General features: G+C 35.1%; 1 protein-coding gene across 1 annotated transcript in view; it reads left to right on the plus strand.

Annotated features, from left to right (window-relative positions):
• DNAH9 (dynein axonemal heavy chain 9) overlaps positions 1–26612 on the plus strand; it is a 704007-nt gene that overhangs the window by 15877 nt on the left and 661518 nt on the right. Inside the window, exons 5-10 of the mRNA XM_049776731.1 lie at positions 992–1203; positions 4372–4605; positions 14577–14744; positions 16365–16481; positions 17535–17685; positions 24540–24654. Coding sequence (XP_049632688.1) covers positions 992–1203; positions 4372–4605; positions 14577–14744; positions 16365–16481; positions 17535–17685; positions 24540–24654 — 997 coding nt within the window. The remainder of the gene's footprint in view (positions 1–991; positions 1204–4371; positions 4606–14576; positions 14745–16364; positions 16482–17534; positions 17686–24539; positions 24655–26612) is intronic.

A 26612-nucleotide genomic window follows, 5' to 3' on the forward strand; every position in this document is an offset into this window, starting at 1 on the left:
AAGGATTTATAGATCTGAAACAAATTTTGTGGCTTGCCAGACTGATAAGATTAACATGTAGAACTCAGTCATTTCTGTTAGAAGGTGTGGAGTGTGTCATTGGGTTGCTATGGCTTCAGCAGAATTAGGAATCTTCCACAACCATTCTGAGAATGCCTCAGAGTTACCTGATGCTCATGTTTTTCTGCTTTCTGCTTCAGAGGACTAGTTAAATGTTTCTCTTTTTCCTTGACTTGTGCTCAAAGGAATGGCATAAGATTTTACTGTTTGGAAAATCAGCAAAAATTGCATGATTAGTCTGTTTTGTTTCTTTATTACTTGTGGCTTCTCCTTGGTAAGAACTTGATGAAGTACAATATTAGGAAATACTTATCATAATCATAACATTGATGTAATGTTTGCTTTGGACATAAAAGATTCTTCTTGTGCTACTTTTAGTCTTTGCAAGAACCTTTTAATTCAATTGCTGTTTGGACTATTTTTTTTTAAGTTTAATAGTGTTAAGTATGTCCAAGGTTATCCAGCTGGTTGATGTCTGGGCTGGTATTTGCAAAAAATTATCATTCTGACTCTAAAACTTACAAACTCTCATATGTGTGTACTGTGTTGGAGATACCAGCAGCAAATGAATTATCAAATATTTATCAGTATTTGTCAAGTATCTTCTGTTTAGACAACATTAATCTAGGACTGGGAAATCCAGAAAAAAATAAAATATAGAAATGGGATATATATATAGATTCTTCTGACCATTATTCTAATTGTCATTAATACTGCTAAATTTAAAGTAAAAACATTATATAATTATGTCTAGAATATGTCTAATATTCTAGCATGAATCCTAGAAGCTTTTACAAGTACCTTGTCCTTGCAGCTCGGAAATAAATTTTTTAACTGGTCATTTGCAAAATTTTCACTTCCCAATTATTAGGGATACTTAGTGGGTAAAACATGTAGGCAGGTTAATGTGATGATTTCTCAATCTTTTCAGCTTTGACAGAGGCACAGGACATCTACATTCACTTAATGCCACTCCACCGTCACCTGGAAACAATTGAAGGACTGGAGTTTCCAGAGGTAAAGCCATGGCTGCGACCTCTGCTTCATGTAGTCTGTCTGATTTGGGCCACTTGCAAGTTCTACCATGCACCAGGGCGGCTAACTGTACTACTCCAGGAGATCTGCAACCTCCTCATTCAACAGGTTGGCCACCATAGGATTTCCCCAATTTATCTTGGTCAGAAGGTAGTTGGTTGGCTTCGAGCCATGGGAGAAAGTAGAATGTATTTTTCTGTGCAAAAATATTTATAATACAAAGGTAACTCAAACTTGCATTAAGTTACTCTTACAGAAAATAACACAAAATTCTTTCAGTATTACTGGAATAGTAGATGATATAGTCTCTCTTCCTCTCTGTCAAAGAAAAGACATGGTGTCATATGAAAATGGGGTTGGTGAATTTTGCTCCCTTAAATGATATTGGTATTAAGTCAGCAGTGAAGAGAAATGCAAATGCCACCTCTAAAATTAGTAGTTCCTGTGTTAAATCCTTACTATGCCCCTTATTTGGGCCTGGAAATTCAATGCATGCTATTGGCTTCATATTCCCCTTTATAAAATGGTGAAAAAGAGACCTACAAATGTGAAACTAAGTGATTGTGAAGCTCCAGTACAACTATATGGGTCAATATTTCATTGTGAGAGGACTGTGTATGCAATGGGTAGGTACTTGCCTTTTATGAGACCAACCTAGGTTCATTTCTGGAATCCCATACAAGTCCCCATATTCTTCCAGGGGTAATTCCTTAGCACAAGGCAAGGAGTAAATCCTGAGTATCACTGGTTTGTCTCCCTCTGTCCCCACTCCCCAAAATATAGTACATTGTGCTCTCTATATACCTGTGAGTTTCAAAGGAAAGCAGTTACTCAAATTGTTCTTCTTCCTCTTCCTCTTCCTCCTCATTCTCCTCCTCTTCTTCTTCTTCCTCCTCCTCCTCCTTCTCCTTCTTCCCTTTATTCCTCACAACTGAGATTTGGCTGGTTTTTATTTTCAATCTAGATCTTATTTTGTATTAGGCTGCTGAGGTCTGGAAAAGTCTTCCATTCCACAGCCGAAATCTGGGTGGTGGACCTGCTCATCTGCCTGTTTGCCAGTCCCCTTCCAATGGAGCTTTTCTTTTTGACTTCTTCCCAATCAGTGACCTCCATAATGTTAGGGGCCCAGGTTTTCACACAGAGCACCTTTGGTAGAAGAAAGGTCGGGGCCTCAGTTGCTGGGAGGCTGTTCAGAATCTTCATCTTTCTCTCCTTCAATGCCTGCTTTTGTCCTGCGTGAAGGGGCCTCTGCTAAGTTCAGAACAGGTACCAATGCACCAATGTTCTAGTGATGGGCTCTGCACTCTCAGTCGAGTTCAAGAAGACTGTGATTAGCCACCAGAGTGTCAAGGCTCTCATCATCATTGCAGTCTTCTCAGGTCCCTGTTCAAGACATCAGTTGTAGAATGAAAATAAAAAAAATATGAAGTCCACAGGTTGGGTGAGACTTCCCCAGGCACCATGTTTCTAACCCCTCAAGCCAAAGGGTCAGATGAAGCAGGGTAGTAGTGGAGAAATAATACACAGCATTCAGAAAAGATTTATTTTTTGGTTTTGGGTCACACCCAGTGGCACTCAGGGGTTACTCCTTTCTCTAAACTGAGAAGTTGCTCCGGCAAGCTCAGGGAAACATATGAGATGCCGGAATTCGAACAGTGGTGAGTCTTGTTTTGGCCGCGTGCAAGGCAAACACCTTACCTCTGTACTATCGTTCTGGCCCCCCCCAAAAGATATTTATTGCAGTCAGATCACTTTATTCTTCATGCTTTTCTCTGCCATCTACTTTCTTTATGGAACTCTTCCTGCCTCTGCTCCTAAGCCAGAGATTTTGCAAAGCCAGCACTTTTCTTTATTATCCAAAACCTACCCTCAGGGTGTGGTTTTACATACCAAAAGAGGTTAAGGAAACAGGAAGTTGGGGAGGAGCTTTTGTTAAGTGATTACTTCTTTCTTTTTTTTTTTTTTTTTTTGGTTTGGTTTGTTTAGGCCACACCCAGTGACATTCAAGGGTTTCATTACTTCAACTCTTCCTCCTCCTCCTCCTCATCATCTTCATCTTTTTTCTCCTTTTCTTCTTTCTCCTTTCTCCTTCCTTACTCCCTCCTCTTCCTCCTCTTCCTTTATTCTTCTTCCATCCTCATTATTATTACTTCCTCCTCCTCATTTTTATTTTATATTTTGATGTTGGATGGGATTGAATCTGTGGCCTCATGCAACCTCTGTCATTGAGTCATCTCCCAGCCTTTCAAGGTATTGAATAGTACCAGGAAACTAGGCAATACCTCAAGGAGTGACTTTAAACAGAACTGGAGAGTGAAAGATTTTGGTGCATTCCACCCCCTAAATTGAATTCATTTCATTCTATAGAGCTATGATTCTGCTTACATAATAAAAAAAATTTAAAGAATAACTAGTAATAAAACAGAACACATTACAGAGTTCAAGTTACTGTTGTTATATTTATTTTAGTCATTACCAAATGAACCTTTCAGGGAAGGTAGAAGAGCTATCTAAATCATAATGATCCTTATCATCATTATTATTAATTGGATAAAACTCGGAAAATCTAATTAAGTAACTACTGTCATTATTAGATGAACCCTTTAGAGAATTTAAGGGCGCTATCTAAATTATCATCATCATCATTATCATCACCATCATAATCATTGATTGGCTAAGACTCAGAAAAGCTAATTAAGTAACTAATCCAGGACTTGAAGCCAGGTTTGTTGACCCTCTTCTATCAGGACAGAAAAGTCAAAAGAAATCAAACAGAAGCTAACATCACAAAAGATTAATTATATTTTTATGCATGCATATTCGAAGGAATGGCTGGCAACAGCTCTCACTTTGAATAAGACCTCAGATGATGTCTAGAGTGGTAAATATGGATGTCTAATAAATTATTTTCAGATCTCTAGATTTAAGACTCCTGAAGGTTAAGGTTTAAAAATTATTGCATTTAAGTTATTTAACATTAGAAAGATAATAGTTAAAACAGAATAAATGCCTTATAATTTGGATCAGTTTGATTAATAAACATCTCAATATGTGTCCCTGCTTTTGTCTGATCACTTGTTCAACTCTGAGACAATCACGGAGTACTTGAATCCAGGTCACCCTCCATTTAAAGAACTGGGGTCATCTGTTTACTGCATTGTCTTTCTGGAAGATTATTACCTTGTATTATTTAAATTCAGTGATAGATTTGGTAAGATAGAAAGATGTCCCACACTCACAGCCAGATTCATATGAAGTAATCATTTTGCTTTCTAGGCAACTAATTATCTTGGCCAAGAAGATCTCCTGAGCAGTGAAATAGAAGAGAGTCAGAAAAAACTACATGTGGTTGTGAATACGCTGAACTACTTCAAGCATGTATTTTGGGATAGAAGGAAGAATCTCCATCTATACTTCAAAGATAACCAGAAAGTCAGGGAATGGGATTTTCAGTCTTCATTTGTGTTTATGCGATTGGATTGCTTCTTGGAATGTCTACACCTGGTTGAAGTGAGTGTTATTTATTCACTTCAGGTTCTAATCTTCATAGAAACAAGGAATTCAGGTATCCAGTGGCAACATATAATGACCAACCCAGCATAGACACTTAATTGCTTAGATTATTCATATTATAAGGTTCTGAAATTTCTGCCATAGTACCATTTAGGGAGAATTCCAAGAATTCTTAAATAATTCAGTTGATTTGCAAATAGCCAACAATTGTTCAACTATTTTAAATAAACTCCTGCTACAAAGTCTATTAAAAATCCAAGTGAATTTACCTAACATTATGTGGTTATTCTTAAAATACCACTATAATGAACATTTTTCCCAGTTTCTCACTCTCATGCCAAACTCTAAGTCTTTTCTCAATTGTATTTCAATTTTCCTTCTTTATCTCTTCCCCTTCTACTCATTATCTTCTTCTTCCCTCCCCTTTCCTATCATTTCTCTTTTTATATTTTTTCAGAAATTCCCATGGTTTCTCTTTATTCTTTCACTTTTACTTCTGCACATTATCAAGTAGTTACTTCATTTTTATTTTCATTTTTTGTCTTCCAAAACTTTTGCTCACACTCATTGGCTAGTTATTATGTGCTCCTCAACGACTGTGGGACACAGAACTATTGATTATTCCTGTGCACATTTCATGTATCCCTTTATTTAAAGTTATGTGACTAATTTATATTTATGTGAAATGATCTTAATTTCTTTTTTTCTCAAAAATTGTTTTCTTTTCTTTTGATTTTTGTATTTTTTTAAAAATCTCATCACCATTGCCCCAAGTGTCCCTCCTCCCCAATCATCCTCGGCCTGTGCTCTAGACAGGCTTTCTACTTCCCTTATTCTTTCACATTTTGTTGTGATGGTTCTCAGTGCAATTATTTCTCTTAATTGCATTCTTCACTCTTTGTTGTAAGCTTCATGAGTGAGCTATACCTTCCAGCCCTCCTCTCTTTTGTCTCTGAGAATTATTGCAAAAATGTCTTTAATTTTTCTTAAAACTCACAGATGAGTGAGACTATTCTGTGTCTATCTCTCTCCCTCTGACTTATTTCACCCAGCATAATAGATTCCATATACATCCATGTATAAAAAAATTTCATGACTTCATCTCCTGATAGCTGCATAATATTCCATTGTATATATGTACCACAGTTTCTTTAGTCATTCATCTATTGGGGGCATCTAGGTTGTTTCCAGAGTCTGGCTATTGTAAACAGTGTTTCAATGAATATGGGTGTGAGGAAGGAATTTTTGTATTATACTTTTGTGTTCCTAGGGTATATCCCTCGGAGCTGGATCATATGGGAGCTCAATTTCCAGCTTTTGGAGGAATCTCCATATCGCTTTCCATAAAGGTTGCACTAGATGGCACACCCACCAGCAGTGAATAAGAGTTCCTTTCTCTTCACATCCCCACCAGCACTGCTTATTCTCATTCTTTGTGATGTGGCCAATCTCCCTGGTGTGAGATGGTACCTCATTGTTATTTTGATTTGCATCTTCCTGATGATTAGTGATGTGGAATATTTTTTTATGTGCCTTTTAGCCATTTGTCTTTCTTAAAAAAAAAATCTTAATTTCTTAAGAAAGAATTATCATTAACATATTTTTTCATCTTATGGTTATAATATATATGGCCACCAAAATGCAAGTAATTGCAATTGAATACAAGAAGCCAATTTAGTAGGCAACATAAATGTGTTCACCCTTCCACAAGATCATATTCAGAGTTACATTTTAAAGGCCCTATTTTTAATATTCATAATATTCTTAGATCTCCCCAAATCTATTTTCTCATTTTGGTAACTTTTTTACTCTCTTTGCTCTTTTTCATTCACATAGAAATGTTTTATTGTATATACTGTTGGAATAATAAGAGAGACACTCTTGAAATAAAAGAAGGCTTTGTAGAATGATTTAAGAGAGGGGTATTTACTGAGTTATTTTTGACAGGCCTGCAATATTTAGAATAAAGATATTTCATCATTTCAGGAGGATTTCATTTTATCTTTCTTATAATCATTACCATCAATATAATCACAACTGTGATACACATTAATCTCCTTGAGAATTACTGCTTGGGAGGAAAAGAAAAGAGTAGAAAAAGAAGTGACATGTTTCAAATGAGAACAATTAAGTAAAATTCACAAATTAACTTGCTCAAAATCAGAAGGCTCAAAGCTCAGTTGTGATTTATGCCCCAAAGCATATGATTATAGAGGCCAGAGAGAGTACAGTATATAGGGCATTTGCATTTGATGCGAGACCTGGGTTTGATCTTCAGCATCCCATTTAATCCGTGAATCAGCCAGAAGCAGAGAGAGCCAGAAGTAACCCTGAACACTGTTGGGCATGGCCCAAAAAATCCTAAAAGATAAAACTAACAAAAATATTCTTCCAGGTTTTGTCTTTTCAAGAGATTTTTTTTTTATTTTTAGGGAGTTGTAAAGGTCTGTTTTTCTACTGACATTTTTCTTTTTCCAATTTAAGAGTTCTGAATTTATTTTATAGATATATTCTGCTCTTATGTACTCTATTTTGCCTTTGCAGAGTCTTTTTTAATACATGATTTCTAGTGCTTTTTCTTAGGAACTAATTTAGGGAATGGTAGAATCCCATTCTATGAAAGATCCTAATTTGGCTTAAAAATTACGAAAGTACCAAAAATATATAAAATATTTGCAATTTGTGCTAAAAATACTTTTATTGTCTGTCGATAATTTTGTTCATCTTGCTATTTTTTTTTCTTTTTTTTGGTTTTTGGGCCACACCCGGTGGTGCTCAGGGGTTACTCCTGGCTGTCTGCTCAGAAATAGTTCCTGGCAGGCACGGACACCATATGGGACACTGGGATTCGAACCAACCACCTTAGGTCTTGGATCAGCTCCTTGCAAGGCAAACATCGTTGTGCTATCTCTCCGAGCCCCGTCTTGCTATTTTTTTAATGGCCCAGCATGTATACTCATGCACAGTCATAATACACATAAAATAACACAGTCCCTACGCATATGCAAAAACAACAAACATAATGTATATATACACTGCATTTATATACATATATCTCACAAAAACATATTACATCAATACATAATGTGGAAAATGCATCACATACATATCAAATGGTTAATTAATATATGCCTACAAAATCATATACTACATATACACAAATATATCTACTAAGCATTCAGTAATGCAGATGAACATATATCACAAGCCCATATGCCATGAACATTACTTATCAGAGATACAATGTAAATATCAGACTTACGTGTAACATATATATAATATACCAAACCTCACAAGCACTATATACACCATACACAAATCACACATATCCACAAAATACGCACACCCATAGAAATGCAGCTCACACATCACATGTATGCACTATATATGCATAATAGTACATACATATCAACACATTATTGTGATATAATATTGTAGAATCTGCATATCTAATTCCTGTTACAGCCTCTTCTGCAGTTAATTCAGCAAGCAGCTTAGAATAAATTCTAATTTCATTTATTATAAACTTGCTGTAAGATGAAATTCACTTGGAGACAAAATTATTTCCTGCTGAGGCTTTATATGAGGTTATTAGCAAGAAGATAGGTAATAAACTGACTTAATATACAGTGAAATTTCTTTGCTCTTTCCACTATTTCCAGCCACACCACTGCCACCTTTTATTCAGGACTAAGTGGGTTGTCTTTCCTTGCAGCCAGACCAAAACAGTTGGTAGCATAGGAGAGCATTAGTGGCATTAAATTGGCGCTATAACTAACAAAGAAAATTGTCTTTTCCATAATGACTTTGGAGATTTTCATCTAAGAATGTCTGCCATGTGCTGTCACCTGATGAATTTAGAAGGCATTTCCTTTAAGATTGATATTATGACCTGTTTCTGTAAGAGCAGGTTTGCTGTTTAAAAATTTGTTATATTCTTGATTCTTATTTTTGGCTCACCATATTAGAATGCAGTTCTTTCTAAGAATAATATCAAATCACTCCAATCCACTACCTAAAGTACATGGTATTTGTAGTATTCATCTGAAAAAGAAATGCTGTATATTAATCATTATTAGGGTGATAATAATTTTTATTTTCAATTTCAGTTTTTAAAGCACTGTAAATAACAATGTTATTCTCAGTTGAGTTTTAGACATATGATGTCCAGCAACAATCTCACCATCAGTATCATATTCCCTTCAGTGTTCCCAGATTCCTTTCCAAACAAAAGGGCTTCATGTCCTCTTGAAGAGTATATATGCATGGGTGGTGAAATATGAAGAAATGATACCACACAATAAGTGTGTGGGGAAACAGCATCCTGACAAGCGTGTTCCAAATTTAATCTCCAAGCTAAGAATTTTTTTTTTTTTTGGTTTTTGGGTCACACCCGGCATCACTCAATTAGGGGTTCCTCCTATCTCTACGCTCATGCTATCTCTCCGGCCCCATTCAAGCTAAGAATTTTTAAGGGTAAAATGCCAGTCACAGGCATGAGAAGAATGTCTGGATTGACAAAAACCAGGACTTCTAGTACACAATAACATTAGCAGTAGCCCTGTTGGAATATACATAACAATTTAACTGATTAGGTAAGCTCTGGTGAAAAGAACTATTTGAGTAGAAGCCCTGAGTTAGAAGAGAGAATTCTTCAAAGGTGGAAACTTCTTAAAAGTTTTTCTTAAACTTCTTAAAAGTTTCCTTTGTGGGGTAGTGAGGAGTTAAACTTGCCTAACAGATTCTACCAGTTTCTGTAGGGAAAGTTGCTTTTAAGTAAAAGAGCCAAGTCAAAGAAATGCAAATTTTGTACCTGGCAAAGAGTTTCCACAGCTTAGCTTTATATCCTTTTGATGTAAATATAGCTGACAGACAGAAGATTGTCTAGGTTTTGATTGGTGCTGGAAATTTTCCAGGCAAAAAGAATTGATCGAGGCCATATTTTGGCTTGTCAATACACAAATAAATATGAAAGAAATATGTCAATACCATAACAAGAATCTCAGAAATATTTCCAGTGATTCATGCAGAGGAGTAAACATCCAAGCGAGCCTTCTGGATAAATATTTCTTTGGAGGTATATGAAAGAGCCATCCATGCTAAGGATTTAGTGAGCCTTCTGTCAGTGCCCTCAGACATGCAAAAATTGCTATTGATGGTATGACACCTTTATTATTACATAATGTTCATCTTTGTCCCTTATAAATTTTCTAAGTATAAAGTTTGTGTCATCTGATATTAATATGGCCATGCCATATTTTTAAGGGAGTAGTTTGCCTAGATGATTGTCCTCCAACCTTTGATTTTGAGTCTATGTCTGTTTTGACTATTCAGATGTGTTTTTTGTAAGCAACAGAACGTTGAATTCAGCTTTTGGATTCATTTTGCCACTCTGTGTCTCTTAATCAGTGCATTTAGTCCATTGATATTGAAAGAGATAATTGTCATGGAATCTAGTGTCATCTTTAGTTTTTCTGTTGGTCTTTTTTTGTTTGTTTGTTTTTGGGCCACACCCAGTGATCCTCAGGTGTTACTCCTGGCTATGCACTCAATAATTGCTCCTGGCTTGGGGGACCATATGGGATACTGGTGTATCAAACCACCGTCAGTCCTAGGCTAGCATGGGCAAGACAGATGCCTTACCGCTTATGCCATCACTCTGGCCACTCTGTTGGTCTTTCTTGTCTTAACGTAGACATTTTCGTTTTTCTTTTAAGGCTAGTTTTGAGTCTGTAAAATTTTTGATCTTTTGTTTATCTTTGAGGTTATGTTTACTTCCTTTAAAACCTAACATGAGTTTGGCTGAGTGTAGTATTCTTAGCAAGCATTCATTTCATTGAGTTTTGCACTATATCCTACCACTGCCTTCTGGCCTTGAGCATTTCTTGTGACAAGCTTTAAGATCCTTTTCTAATCTCTTCTGTTGTAGGGAGTTGTTATGCACCTCATCTTCCAGCTCACTAAATCTGTACTCAGCTGCTATTTATTCTGTTGGAGAGGCTTTCCAGTGAGGCTTTCATTTTGTATACAGAGTTTTTCAGTCCTGTTATTTCAGTTTGGAGTTTTCTTATTTCTATATTTATATCCTCTTGATTCTTATTTATGGTTAGTTCAGCTCAATCCATGCTTTATTTGATTTCTATGAGAATCCTACATATTTCTTCTCTAAACTCCTTATCTGAGAGCCTAAATAGTTGGTTAGTACTTTTAGGGTTAGCAGAACTGCCTTGTTCCTTCTCTATATATGGTGTTGGTCTGCATTACTTCCCCATTGTCATGCTTCTTCTGTGGTGTTATCTATGTGATATGCAGGGTACATTAGCTAGAATATGTGCATGGCTGCAAAGTGGAGTGCCAAGCTCCTTGGCTCTGCCCTTTGCATGTGGAGACAGCCTACCTTCGCTGTGTCCTCAAGAAATCTTTTCTGTTGTGCCCTGAGGATCTTCTGGAAGGGGGAGATTATGTTCACTTCATACTGTTTTTTATAGGGGTTGGATCAGGCAGCATAGCCCCCAGCAGTGGATGAGAGTTCCATTTTTACTACATCCCTACGAATACAAATTGCTCCTGATATTTTAGATATGTGCCATCCTCACTGATTTAAGTTGATATCTTATTGTACTCTTAATTTGGATTTTTCTAATACTAAGCAATTTTTATATGCCTGTTAGCCTTCTGTTGGTTTTCCTCAGGAAAGTGTCTATTCATTTCCTTTCACCATTTTTTTAGGTTTTGTGGAATTAACTTTGGGAGTAGTTTGTATATTCTAGATACCAAACTTTTATCTGATTTATTGTGTGCAAATATTTTTTCCAAATCAGTTAGCAATCTTTTTAATTTTAGCCCACTTTTTTTTTTTGCTATACAGAAAATTTTTAGTTTGATGTTGTCCCATTTATTAGATTTGATTCTATAGCCCTCCCCCTTAGCTTCCTGTGATGATAACTTGGAGGCTTTAATCTTTGAGTGTTCTTCCTATGTTTACCTCATTGAACCTTATAGATTCAGGTATAATCTCAAGGTCTTTTATCCACTTTGAATTGACTTTTGTGAAAGGTTTGAGATAGGAACCGACTATTAATTCCTTACATGTGATGATCAAATTGCTCAAACATTATTTGTGAAAGAGACTTTTTATTTCATTTCACATTTTTGGTTCTTTAGCGAGGATTAATTGACTATATGTTGGACTATATAACTGAACAAATGACTTGTTACTAGATTTCTATCCTGAAACATTTGTCTGAAATTCTATCTTTGTTCCAATACTATGCTGTTTTGATCACTATTGCTTTGTAGTAGGCTTTAATTTAAGTAGTGAGATACCTCCCAATTTCTTGTTTTGTTTTGGTTTGGTTTGGTTTTTGGGCCACACCTGATGATGCTCAGTGGTTACTCATGGCTCTGCACTCAGATATCACTCCTGGCTTTGGGGGACCATATGGGATGCCAAAGGATCTAACCACAGTTCACCCTAAGTTAGCATGTGCAAGGCAAATGCCCTACCACTTGCACCACCACTCTTTTCCCAGTTTCTTGTTGTTTTTTTTTTTAACATGGATTTGACTATCCTAGATCTTATATTGTTCCAGGTAAATTATATATTCAATTGTTCTAAGTCCTTTAAAAATATTGTATAAATTTGGATAGGGATTGCATTAAATCTATATAGTAGTTTGGATAAGATGGTCATTTTGATTGTATTGATTGCCCCAATCTTTGTACATGGAATGCCTTTTCATTTCATTAGGTCTTCTTCAACTTGTTACGATTTTGTATATATAGTGAGTTATGATCATAACATTCAATATATTTTTGTAATGTTAAAATAATTTCCCTTCTTATTGTGTACTTCTACTAAAATTCACCCAAAAATATAGCTTCTTCTATATTGTTCAGTGTTAGATGTATTTTTATTATATATCATAAACTTGAGCTATATAAAATTTCCATTTCTTACAGATCAAAGAGTCAACTAAAGATAATTCATAAATCAAAATTTAAAATTGAGGTCAAATCTGCCTTTTATTTCCCTCACTTATTTATTATTTCTGTCCTCAGAATAGGTCCATTCAAACTTTTTTTTAAAGATACCTTTTATTTTTATGTCACCGTTAAAAAATTTATTTAAACATCATGTTTTTCAAAGTTGTTCATAATGCAGTCATCTCAGATTCAATATTCAACATCAATACCACTACCAGTGTGACTTTCCATCCACCAATTATTAACCCTCTCATTAATCCCCCACTCATAAACCCTCTCCCCATCCTGGCCAGCTACCTTAGCAGACAATTTCATTTATATTGTTTGTGAATATGTAGATATATATAGATAAAATAAAGATGTTACTAAACTTATTTTCTCAAAATTTTCTGAGCTGTTTGGTGCAAGTTTATCTTCTTGTTTTATTTTATTCACTCATTGAACTTCTTGTATTTTATTCAACTTTCCAGTCTAATGTAGTGAACAATCAGTCCTATGAACTTTGCAGATGTTGATGTTGCTCAGCTGAATATCCAGGCAGGTACTCCAGCAATTATGTTACAAGGATGATTCAGCAGAATGTCATCTCAGACCTATTCAGTTCAACTATTGCTTCTCTCAGAGATTGTTTGGAGGGAATGAGATGGGACCAGGGAAATGAAGTTTATTTCAATGTTAGAGGATCAAGATGTGAGAAGGTCTATTACTGAGTCCTACAACAGACCAGGGACTCTTTTGTATTCCAAGAAGTCCCTAGTTATTTGGACATAGAGAAAGGTTCTACCAAGTTCTGCACATCTGCAAAATTTCTCCTCCATTAAAGCATCCATTTGTCTTTAAATATTCAAAGACATAATACAGTCTTGCTTTATAATTCCCTTCTTTCAGAAACTTTGTTTTAATAATTACTTTCAAGGTCATATTTTCTTGACTATTTATATCCCTGTTTTGCAAGGTACAATGGCTAAGTTAATAGTTGAAGATAATATATTAATCCATTCAAAACATGCTTGTGGGGCCAGAATAATAATACAGCGGGTAGGGCAATTGCCTTGTATATGGCCAACACAGGTTCAATTTTCTGCATCACATATGATCCCTCAAGCCTACCAGGTATAATATCTAAATACATACCTAGGAATAACCCTTGTGTGGCACCACTGGTTGTGGCCCCAAAACAAAAAACAAAAACATGTTTGAGTTTTTTTCTCTTATCTTTAGCTACTTCTTAACTGTCATGATAAATATACCTGAAAACAACAACAACAAATGTTAAATGGCGTCTCAAGTCTTTACAAATATACTCATATGAACACAGGGGAAGTCATACTCTGTCACTGCTGCTGAACTTGGTGTCCCAATGACAAATAGGGAGTTTTCTACTACTGCATTGGTGGGTCAACCTATAGCAGACATCTCTGGGCTGGATGAGTTTCCTGGAGTTATATAGTATGTGCTGAGTTTATAGTGTTATGCCATAGTATTCTTTGTTCTTATTCTTCAAACTGGTCCAAGGAATGGCCACATCTTAGAAGGGATCAAACACACTGAATATTTGCCAAAATAACAAGATAACTCTATCCTCTGGAATTTTTAGTGTAAAATATGTTTTAGTTTTGAAACTTAGTGACTCTGAATAAGTATGAGAAAAACAGGTGAGTTTTTGCTTTTGCTAGAGTCTTCAATTATATGAGTGTTGGAATAGCTTCTGTGGTTTGAGAGATGATGCTTACAAATTCTGTTTTGTTCTGAACCTGAGAATATAGATCACAGCAAGTAAAAATTCTTATCTACTGAAACATGAGCAATATATATTTTGTGTTTACTGTGTTTAGAATAAACTATATGCCTTCATTCACTTAGGCTATTTGACTACATTGACTAAACTCACATCGTTTTCTAGCTACTCTTATACTAATGTCACCTACTGTTACTGCTATTATTGTTGTGGTTTTATACCCTTTTGTTAATTGTGCTTATAGAATCTTCTAAATACGTCTTTGGATTTCCACACACTGGGAAAGCTTGAGTTTAGTGGAATCAATGGCAATATCTTGAGCCATCAGGTTCAACAAATGTACAATGAATTTCAAGAGATGTATAAAGTATTCTCAGAATCATCGTATAACTGCTTGGACCCTCAAAACATGGTATGACTTGGAAGAGCTAATTTGCAAATATTGTCTCTCAGCTGCCACCAGCTTTTGGAATAATTTAGTTACCTTGTATATTTACTTTTGCTTTGTGGTTTCATAAGTTTTATCAGAAGATGCATATTTCTAAGTACTCTATGTGTCCAAAGAAAGATCAGACTAAAATCTGAATTACTGACCAAGTTGATAGTACTCAGGGTAGTAGAGTGCTTGGATTGGAATGAGGATAATGAATACATGGTTACTTTCAGAAGCCAAAGCTTTCAAGATAAGCAGTGTTTAATTTATTGGACCAGACCCTAGTTTCCAAGGTGTTGTTCTCAGGATGAGAAAAACAAGAGCTAGAATTTGTAGTACTGAGAACAAAAGTCCATATCCCTTATATAACCCAGTTAAATTGAGACTCATTAATCTAAGCCTAGAGGAGAGAAAAAAATAAAAACAAAATACTACTACAGAAAGAGTAGAATTCTTTGAAAGGAGAATAGGTGAATGAGTGGAGAAGAAATTTTAGGAATATGTGCAGGAAAAAATAAAGAAATTATTACAGTTACCTAATAAAAATATCTTCTAACTCTTATGGTCTTTGTTGGACAAACTTTGAAAGATCACTTTCTAAAAGACAAATTAGTCAGTAGGAGGATAAGAGGTGAGTTAAAAACCAAAATATATACTATGTATTTTCTATAATATGATAAAATGAATAAAATTTTGTGCTCACAAAAACAAACTACTAAACATATGCTTAGGTTTTGGAAGCAATTTTTTTCATTTAAAAATATTGCACTATAAAACAATAATAACAAATAAAAATTTTATACATAGATATTTGAGTTTCAGCATTTTAGAATAAACTTTAGGTGCTAAATTAGTTACAATAATTATGACACATATTATAACATATTAATTATATATCTAAAATTAAAATTTAATTGACTATCATATTAAAATTGACAACATTAGAAACATTTTTAAACTCAGAGTTTTTATCATTTCTCTGACCATATAGTCCCTTTCTGACCTTATTTTCTTCTAAGACCCTCTGCCCTAGTCTCATGCTGTTACACACAATAACTAATTTTACCTGTGGTCCATTTGAAATATGCTGAGGCCTTCAAATAATATGTAATTTGGTTAAAAATGTTATAATTATAGGATAATTACAAGAAATATTATATATAAAATTTGCTTATTTTTTTTCTAATGGTTGGATCAGCTTGGTTACACTGAAAAATAAATAAGATTTAACTTTATTGTGAAAGGAAAGTTAGTGCTAATAATGAAATATCCCCCTTTCTGTAGTACTGTTATTGAGGATCTTTTGGGGATAACTTGATCTAGTATTGTGGGTAAATAAGAAGAGACTACAGAAAGTATTTGACACACTAAATAATTTGACTCAAAATGTACAGGAAAATGTGCTACAATGATAGTGAAAATCTGTATAACAAAAAAATCCTGAAATTATACCAACGTGAAGTTATAAAATATAAAATAACTTTTTAGTTTAGTTGATTGAAGTAGTAAATAATAAAATATAAATTTAGTATAAAGGGTGCACAGAGATTGACTTCCAAAAAGTCATGTTTTTCTTATGCCTATGTGTTATTTCTCTAGGAATTTAAAAATGATATATTTAAATTTAATCAGAGAGTTGAAGACCTTGACCGAAAAATGGGGACTATATTTATTCAAGCATTTGATGATATCCCTGATTTGGAGCATGCCTTTAAGGTTTGTGTAAGTTGGATAGAAGCCAACCTTATCATTCTTTTATCCATTAGTCAGGTGAGAGTAAGAATAACAATCAAACTCATTTTTCTTTCTGATTTTAGTGTTAATATTTGTCTAACAGAGATATTATAATGCCCTATGGAAAGAAATTATACATAACTGGGCTCATCTGGTTGATTGCTAAAGCTTTTCTGAAAGCATGACAATAAAAATAAAAATAAAAATAAAAATAAAAATAAAAATAAATGTTTCAGAACTTTTTTCTGTAATTCTACCTTTAATCTTTAACTATTAAAAGTAATTATATCAGATGTGGTCATCAATATGAAACCATGACTCTGGAAGGCCAATCCAATTAAACTGATTCAGGTTAGGTAATACTAGGTCACTGAAACATTTAAGTACAATAAAACTTGTGGTTCTGTAGTTAAAGTTCAATAGTAAGCATAGGTCATGTTTATGATCCTGGATTCAGTACAAGACAACAGAAACACACAGACATTTATTTTGTAGTTATCCCCATATTTCCCAGATCAGACAGTATAAGGAAGATTAAGGAGAAGGTTTTGGATGTTGAATAGATAAATAACTAAGAATCAAGTTTTCAGACAGGAAGACATAGAATAGAATTTGATAAAACTTTAATAAACTATAAAGGGATTTGTTGTTAAAAATTAAGGATTGGGCCAAAACTAATCAATGGAGATTACATGATGCATATTTGCCTCTGTATTATGAAAATCATATTTGTCAAAATTATTTTAAATAGAATGAATTTATTGATAGTAAAATTTCCAGTCACAGAAATATCCAGACATAACTGAATAATGAGTTGGGCAACTTTTATAGTGGCTTCAACCAGGAATGGATGAATTCATGGTATTTAACAATACTATGCAAACCAAATTGTCAGCCTTTATGAAGTCACTCTAATATGAATAGACATATAAAGTAGAAGCAATGAAAGAGATGTATGCAAGAGGTGTATGTAAATAAGGAATGAGGTGAAAGACAAAAATCTGTAAGTTTTCTTTCTTTCTACCTACACTGCAGCTGCTAGACATAGCAGGAAATCTCCTTAAAAGACCCCTGATAGCACAAGATGCACCCAATAGATATTTGATGCTCATCCAAGCATTCAATAAAGAACTTGATGCTGTGAGGACAATCTACAGTAAGCATGTCCAGGAGGAGGCTGAAATTGGTAGGTTTGACTCAAGAGCTGTAGCTGTAGCCACAAATAATTTCTGCAGTGTTTCTTAAATATTTACCACATATATAACATTTTTTAAAAATATAGTTTTCCTGTTTAATATTCTAGACTATCTTGGGTATTGTTGAATTTTGTGTTTCACTGTATCTGGGAAAGAAATTGTTTGACTGAATTGAGTCATCAAATAATTTGAGACCATAATATAATATTTGAATTGATTCTTGGATAATGTTGCCACACTGATGAATATTCAACATACTTTAATATCATAATAGTTATATAATTAAGGAAAAATTTTGTCCCTTCCAATACCATAATTTATGCTTCTTGGAGGAGAAATAGTAGCTCAACAAAGATTGACACTCTGTCCAGTTGTGCCATATATATTTACTGTAATTCTAGATGCTCTCTGCCTTATCTGATGGAAAGTTTATTTAATTTAGTTTTAATAAGAAGTTTTTGAGTATTTGCTATATGTAGGGCACTTGTGTGAATATTATATATATTTTCAGTCCAAGGTAAGGGAAAGGCTATTTAAAACAATTAAAGGAATTTATGGTATAAATAATTAACAGCAACACATAGCAAAATACAAGTTCAAATTGAATTATAAAAACCAAAAATAAGGTCAGTTAGAGCTTGAGAGATAGAACAGAGTTTAAGGATATATTTTGCATACAGTTTACCCTGGTTAAATCCCTAGTATCCTGAGCACTTGTAGGATTTACTGTTAAGCACATATCCATAAGTTATCACTGAATAATGCTGGGTGTGGTTCACTCTCCAAAATATCCAAGAGAATTATTCTTTGGGGATTTGTGGAAAGTATATAAAAATGAATCATCCCCTTTAATATTGGAGGATTAATACCAAAGATGAGAGACAAAACTTCCAAAGCAAAGACAAAAGAGTATGTGACAGGTGAGTAGCTAGACAGGATAGTAGCTATAAAATGTTCGTTGATTGAGACTATTTCATCTGTGTAGTTTAAAGGCAGGTTGTGAAGGGCTATGCACTATGTTAAGTTACATTAAATTTATTAATTAAGTCACAGGAATTTTCTCAAGGTTTTTAGGTAATCCAATAACAGGACCATCATTATTGGTGACTACTCATAGTTCAGTGCCTGGAAAACAATCCCATTGTTGCGCAGCAAGCCATATGATGCTGGGATTGATTTCATAAAAGACAAGCACTTAAGCCTTTTACTATCTCTCTGGCCCCAATACTACTTTGTCTATAAGTAGATTCCATAGTAAAATCACTAAACTTGTTTTTACTTAATTTTATTCTCAGAAAATTATTGACCTCACTTAAAATTTTAAAGCAGTTATTTAAAAAGTTAATGATGAATTCTAGACATAAATGTTGTCAACCTCTCCCCACCAATGATCCCGTAGTCCATCCCATATCTCTCTGCACCACCCCCCACAATGCTGCCTGCCATTATACAGACTTTTTTTTCAGTTTTGTTGTTAAAGTTTTGTTGTTAGAATTTCCGTGATGTTGACTGTGTGGTTTGGATATTTAGTTCTGTCTTAAACACCACCAATGTACCCAAATCCCCTTGATCCCTGGCACCCATTATTTTTAATATAAGATCATCTTCTTAATTTCTTATCATGGGATGCAGAGTTTAAAAAAATATATGTTTTAAAAGGCTTTGTAAATGTTTGGTGAGTCCATGATTAATTTTTACAGAATTGGGGGTCTTAAAGCAATGTTTTTCCTGTTTTGCTTACCTAAGTTAACATAAAAGTATCACTACAAGGATGATATCAAGTTATTAAATAAGGCAAATTATCATCTGAAGACTCTTAGGAAAACCCCAGTCAAGTCTCATTATATTAGGCTACAGTTACTTGTGATTTCAGAACTGAGTTCTCTATCTCCTTGTTGGCTGCCAGCTGGGAAGAGTAAAATTTTTTGAAGTCACAACAAGCTACTTATATTTTTTTTTTATCAATGGGCTATGTCCATTCTGGCCAATATGAACAGATAAATCCTTCACATGCTTCAATTCTTTTTTTTTTTTTCAAATGAAATTTTCTTTAAAGGTCTCAACAGTTAAAGTGGGCCCACACCTAGAAGACAACAAGGGAATTGTGTAGATTTGTGAGTACTTGGGTATTCTCAGAATTCTGCATACCATTGAAGTGGCCTGAACATAAAGGAGACTAAAGTTTATGGTAAACTAAAGGAAAGCACCACTATAAGATTTTAGTTGCTAGTTACAAATGGTGGCTGATTACCACCCAATCTTCCCATATTCTTTATCAGAAATATTGTAAATAGAGTTTTTTTATTTTAAAACTATTAATAATAAAAATAAACATGAAATTAATTCCGTTTTATCAATGAAAAAGTAAGTCCAAAAATATCAATATATCTTTTTAAGGCAATGTTTATAGCAGTAATTTTCCCCCACCCTCAGGATCTGTTTAGTATGGAAATTCTAGTAGATAACTCTCTATTTAAAGCTCATGTCAGAAATTAGTAAAGGGGGTTATTGGACTTGTTACTCTGTCCCCACATACACCAGTAATACTTTGTGGCATTGCTCCTCTCTGTACAGGCACATTAAAATGGGGGTAAGTTTACATATGCAAACAAGTTCTTATCTATTAGTGATAGGAACACACAAATTTTATACTGCAGTAGGGCCTTATATTGAACACTTGGCATAGTGACTGGGCTTAGACTTTAGTAGATCAGACATTGATTCCTGGACTCCATCTGCAGAAACAATCACAGTTTTCTACACCATTACCAGAAATAAAAAAAAAAAAAAAAAACACCAAGGAAGGCCCTCATACTACCATGGCACATAATTACTCCAGAGAGAGTCTTTACAACATTCTGACAACTTGGTAATAGCAACAGTCTGCTTCTTAGGACAGGATTCTCTGCATTGCTACCTAACAGCGAGATAAAACTAGAAGTCACTACATGTCACCAGACTTCTACATAGAATCTGTACCAAAACCAGTACCTATAACTATAGAAACCTGACAGCAACAACCATAATGGTGAAGAGCTCTTACCAGGATATCGACAATGACTATAAGTTGAACAACTCTAGTATGCCTAGAGCCTGGAGTCAGTATTATGCCAGAATGCTTCATGGGTAAGGTCTCCCTGTTAATAGGCCAACATTTTTTCCCTTCCATTTTTCTCATATTTTGCTGTGCCTATGCAAACAACAATTCCCTCCCACATACATCTTTTATAGTGAATTCATGTATCTCCTAGCTTAAAAAGATACAGTAATTTTCATGAATATACTTGCTAATATACTTTTCTTTCTTTTTTATATTATTATTATTTTATTATATGTTTTACTTTTTTCTATTTTCTCTCTATTCTTTAAGAACTTTGCTTTCTGACCAACAAAAGGAACCAAAAATAGGGAGACAGAAGAAAATAACAAAGCTGAAAGCAGAAATCAATGAAGTGGAAACCCAAAAACAATCCGAGAAATCAATGAAAGCAGAAGTTGGTTCTTTGAAAAAATAAAGAAGATTGATAAACCATTGGCAAAATTCACAAGAAAGAGAGAGAAACCTGATAACCCGTATTAGAAATGAAAAGGGGGAGATCACGACAGATATTGCAGAGATTCAAAGGGTAATCAGAGACTACTTTGAGAAACTTTATGCTACTAAACAGGAGAACCTAGAAGAAATGGATAAATTCCTGAACACTTATAACCTTCCATGGTTAAGTAAGAGAGAAATAGCATATCTAAACACCCCCATCACTATGGAGTAAATTGAAACTGTAATCAAACAACTGCCCAAAAATAAAATCCAAGGCCCAGATTGATTTACTAATGAACTCTTTCAAACCTTTCAAGAGAAGCTACTACCAATCCTAGCCAGGTTCTTCCATGAAATTGAAAAAATGGGAACACTCCCAAACAGCTTTTATGGAGCCAACATCACCTTGATACCAAAACCAGACAGAGATGCTGCCAAAAAAAGAAAATTACAGACCAAAATACCTGATGAATGAAGATGCAAATATCTTCAACAAAATCCTGGCAAATAGGATCCAATGCATCATCAAGAAGATCATACACTATGACCAAGTATGTTTCATCCCAGGAATGCAAGGATGGTTTCACAACCGTAAACCTATCAACATAATACAAAACAACAACAAGAAAAATAAAAATCACATGATCATATCAATAGATGCAGAGAAAGCATTTGATAAGGTCCAATACCCATTCTTTTGTTTTGTTTTGTTTTGTTTGTTTGTTTGTTTTTGGGCCACACTCGGCGTTGCTCAGGGATTACTCCTGGCTGTCTGCTCAGAAATAGCTCCTGGCAGGCACGGGGACCATATGGGACACCGGGATTCAAACCAACCACCTTTGGTCCTGGATCGGCTGCTTGCAAGGCAAACACCGCTGTGCTATCTCTCCGGGCCCACCAATACCCATTCTTGATCAAAACTCTCAGCAAGATGGGAATGAAAGGAACCTTTCTCAATCTAGTTGAAGCCATCTACCACAAGCCAATGGCAAATATTATCCTCAATGGAGAAAAACTAAAAGCCTTTCGTCTAAATTCCAGTACAAGACAAGGCTGTCCACTCTCACCACTCCTCTTCAACTTGCTATAGCAATCAGGCAAGAAAAAGATATCAAGGGCATTCGATAGGAAAGGAAGAAGTCAAGCCCTTACTGTTTGCAGATGACATGATACTCTACTTAGAAAACCCTAAAGACTACCACAAAGCTTCTAGAAACAATAGATGCACATAGCAAGGTAGCAGGCTACAAAATTAACACACAAATCAATGGCCTTTTTATGCACCAATAATGATAGGAAAGAGATCGACATTAAGAAGGCAATCCCATTCACATTAGTGCCACACAATCTCAAATATCTTGGAGTCAGCTTGACCAAAGACGTGAAGGACCTATACAAAGGAAACTATAAATCCTTGCTCCAAGAAATAAGAGAGAACATACGGAAATGGAAACACATACCCTGCTCATGGGTTGGCAGGATTAACATCATTAAAAAGGCAATACTCCCCAAAGCATTATACTGATTTAATGTGTTCCCTCTAAAGACACCCATGACATTCTTCAAAGAAGTGGATCAAACACTTGTGAAGTTTCTAGAACAATAAACACCCTAGAATAGCTAAAGCACTCCCAGGGAAAAGGAGTATGGGAGACATTACTTTCCCAAACCTTAAACTGTACTACAAAGCAATAGTTATCAAAACAGCATGGTATTGGAATACAGACAGACCCTCAGAGCAGTAGAATAGGCTTGAGTTCTCAGAGAACGTTCCTCAGACATACAAACACCTAATTTTTGACAAGGGGCTAATCTCCAAAATATACAGGGCACTGACAGAACTTTACAAGGAAAAAAAACATCTACTCCCATCAAAAAATGGGGAGAAGAAATGAACAGACACTTTGATAAAAAAGAAACACAAGTGGCCAAAAGGCACATGAAAAAATGCTCCTCATCACTAATCATCAGGGAGATGCAAATCAAAACAACTATGAGATACCACCTCACACCTCAGAGATTGGTACATATCACAAAGAACGAGAACAATCAGTGCTGGCGGGGATGTGGAGAGAAAGGAACTCTTATCCACTGCTGGTGGGAATGCCGTCTAGTCCAACCTCTGATATGGAGCTTCCTTCAAAAACTGGAAATTGAGTTCCCATGTGACCCAGCTATTCCACTCCTAGGGATATACCCTAGGAACACAAGAATACAATACAAAAACCCCTTCCTCACACCTATATTTATTGCAGCACTATTCACAATAGCCAGGCTCTGGAAACAACCAAGATGCCCTTCAACAGATGTATGGCTAAAGAAACAGTGGTACATATACACAATAGAATATTATGCAGCTGTCAGGAGAGATGAAGTCATGAAATTTTCCTATACATGGATGTACATGGAGTCTATCATGCTGAGTGTAATAAGTCAGAGGTAGAGAGAGATGCAAAATAGTCTCACTCATCTATGGGTTTTAAGGAAAATAAAAGTCATTTTTGCAACAATCCTGAGACAATGAGAGAAGGGCTTGAACTTCCAGCTCACTTCATGAAGCTCACCACAAAAGTGTAAAAATAACTATACTGAGAACTATAATAATCATGTGAATGAATGAGGGAACTGGAAATCCTGTCTAGAGTACAGGTGGGGTGGGGTGGGATGGAGGAAGATTTGTGACATTGGTGGTGGGAATCTTGCATTGGTGAAGGGGGGTGTTCTTTACACAACTGAAACCTAATTACAATCATATTTGTAATTAAGATGCTTAAATAAAGATATTATAAATAAATAAAGAAAGAACTTTGCTTTCTGTCATCCTGAAACAAATGTATTATGATCAGTTAGGACTGCTAGCTATGTGATACATTTTCTTTAAATAAAATAATTAAAATATACAAATGAATTGCCTTCATGCTAATTCAAAATGGCAAATGCAATGTCTGGGTATGATTATTTTTTGAAGATCCTGGGTGAACTTAATTTAAAGTCAGTTTGAAGGTCACCAGAATACATTCAAAGAAATAGTAAGTGACAGCCAATAAGTGAGCTTGGAACTCACATCCTTCAGTCCTATTAAGTATTTCTCTCTTGTGGGCACTCTTTCTCACTTATTAGTGAATGTGGTGATCTTCTAGGGTTTCCTTATCTCAGTGAAAGCAACTCAATGAGGGCAATATTAGCATGTGTAATATATATGACAAAAAACATCCCAAATAAACTAAAAACCTCAAAAGTACCAGGGGAGGTGTTACTTTGGTGGAGGAGGAGCATCATTTCAGTCTTGCTGTACTGTGTCCTCAGGATTCTCCTCAGTGCACAAGAACATGCCTACTGTGGCTGGTGGTCTTCGTTGGGCTCAGGAACTGAGGCAGCGCATCCAGGGTCCCTTCAACAACTTCAGTCAGATTACACATCTGTGAGTATCTTAGTCTTAAATGTACAATTATTTTAGGCATTTGATTTTTTTCTAGATTGTGTTGTTGAGGAAAGTGAATTTATTTGTAGATGAAAATAATTTTTGTCTATAACTAATATTTTACTAGTGCCCTTTACAATTTTTGCTGCTATATCACAGACTGACATGTTTATAAATATCAGAAACCTATTTTTTATAATTCTGGAGGTTTATTTTCAAGATCCGCTTGCCAACACTTTCAATATATGATAGGGAAAGTCTACATTCTAATTCAAAGATTACTGCCTTTTTGCTGTAAATTCACATGGAGAAAGGGAAGACAAAGTTTTGTGGGTTCAAATTTGTAAAGATACAAATATCATTTATGAATGTTCTATATGGCTCAATTCTCTCTCAAAGTTCCCATCTTCAAATACTATCACACTGCAGGTTAGGGCTTTAACATTTGAGGGGATATGAGCATTAAATCTCTAGTAAATACCCATTGGCCAAAAAACAGTAAGATTGATTCAATTGTATTGATAGTGCTTTCCTGAATTGAAGCTTAGTGGATAAGAGGCTGAGGCCTTTTGAGACATGATATTTCACTTGAATAAAAATAAGTCAAGGATATAAAATTTTGGACATCTTCCACATGTCTTCTCTTGATGCCAAGGCTACAGCAAAATGATTAAGTCAGTTGTCTTCTAAATAGTGGTATGAGGTCTGTTTGTATTATAATGCTTAATGGTTTCTTAATATGCAGATTTTCTGTTTTTTTTTTTTATTCACATAGACTACATCCAGATCTCATAAGGTCATTCTCTCATTCTGGTGAAATTGATAAAGGCATCATAGTTGTTAGAAGTAGAGAGAGAGGAGCTCTTTGTGATATTGTGTTGAGGATGCTGCCTAGGGAAAGATTGTATTTTTTTATTCTGCATTTAATATTTTAAATTTTAGGGTGAGGGAGCAGGCAATGTGATTTCCTTGGATTTATGGTTTCTTTGACAACTTTTCATTAGAACTCTTTGTTGACTATATTGAAATATTGTTTTAAGTTTTCACTTTTTATTTCCCTTGATTGTTCAAATATATCTGTTGTAAGCAGCAGAAAGTTGGGATGAGTTTTCTGGTATTTTTGGGGGGGACACACCCAGTGGCATTCAGGGGTTACTCCTGTCTTTGCACTCAGAAACTGCTCTTGGCTCAGAGGACCATATGGGATACTGGGAATCAAATCCAGCTCTGATCTACATCAGCCGCATGCGAGGCAATTGCCCTACTGCTGTGCTACCACTCTGGCCCAAAGAGTAAATTTTCTAAAAAGCCCTTCAATTCTGATTTTCTTGATTTATGCATTTAGGAAATTGATTTTTTTGCCATTATTCATTGAAGTTATGCATCTTTTCTTAAAGAAGTATTCTCAATTCTCCGTGCACTTGTTTCAAGACCATAAAGATCCTGAACTGTTGCTTATTTGTGAATCTCTGAACTGATTTTTCAAATCTAAATTATAATCTGCTTGGTATTTTGGTGAGACATTCATTGCATATTTAATGATACTTTGCTAATTATCTAGTCCACAAATTTCATTTGATAACTTTTTGAATCTCAAGGACATTTATTTGGGGCTGGAGCAATAGCACAGTAGCAGAGCATTTGGCTTGCATGTGGCTGACCCAGGACAGACCTGGTTCAATCCCCAGCATCCCATATCCCCCAAGCAAGGAACAATTTCTGAGAGCATAGCCAGGAGTCACCCCTCAGAGTCATCAATGTGGCCAAAAAACAAACAACTCCCCTAAAAAAGGACATTTATTTGTATGTAATTTTTTCTTTGATCTTACTGCTTTTAATCTCTTTCTGTATATTTTATCATTCTGATTATGATGTGACTAGAAGTAATTTTACTTAATCTGTCTTTATTGGGACCATTCAGCCCTATTGAATCTGGGCACATGCGGTCAATATAACCC

The sequence above is a fragment of the Suncus etruscus genome, chromosome 7 (assembly GCF_024139225.1).
Source record: "Suncus etruscus isolate mSunEtr1 chromosome 7, mSunEtr1.pri.cur, whole genome shotgun sequence".
In the NCBI taxonomy this organism is placed as follows: domain Eukaryota; kingdom Metazoa; phylum Chordata; class Mammalia; order Eulipotyphla; family Soricidae; genus Suncus; species Suncus etruscus.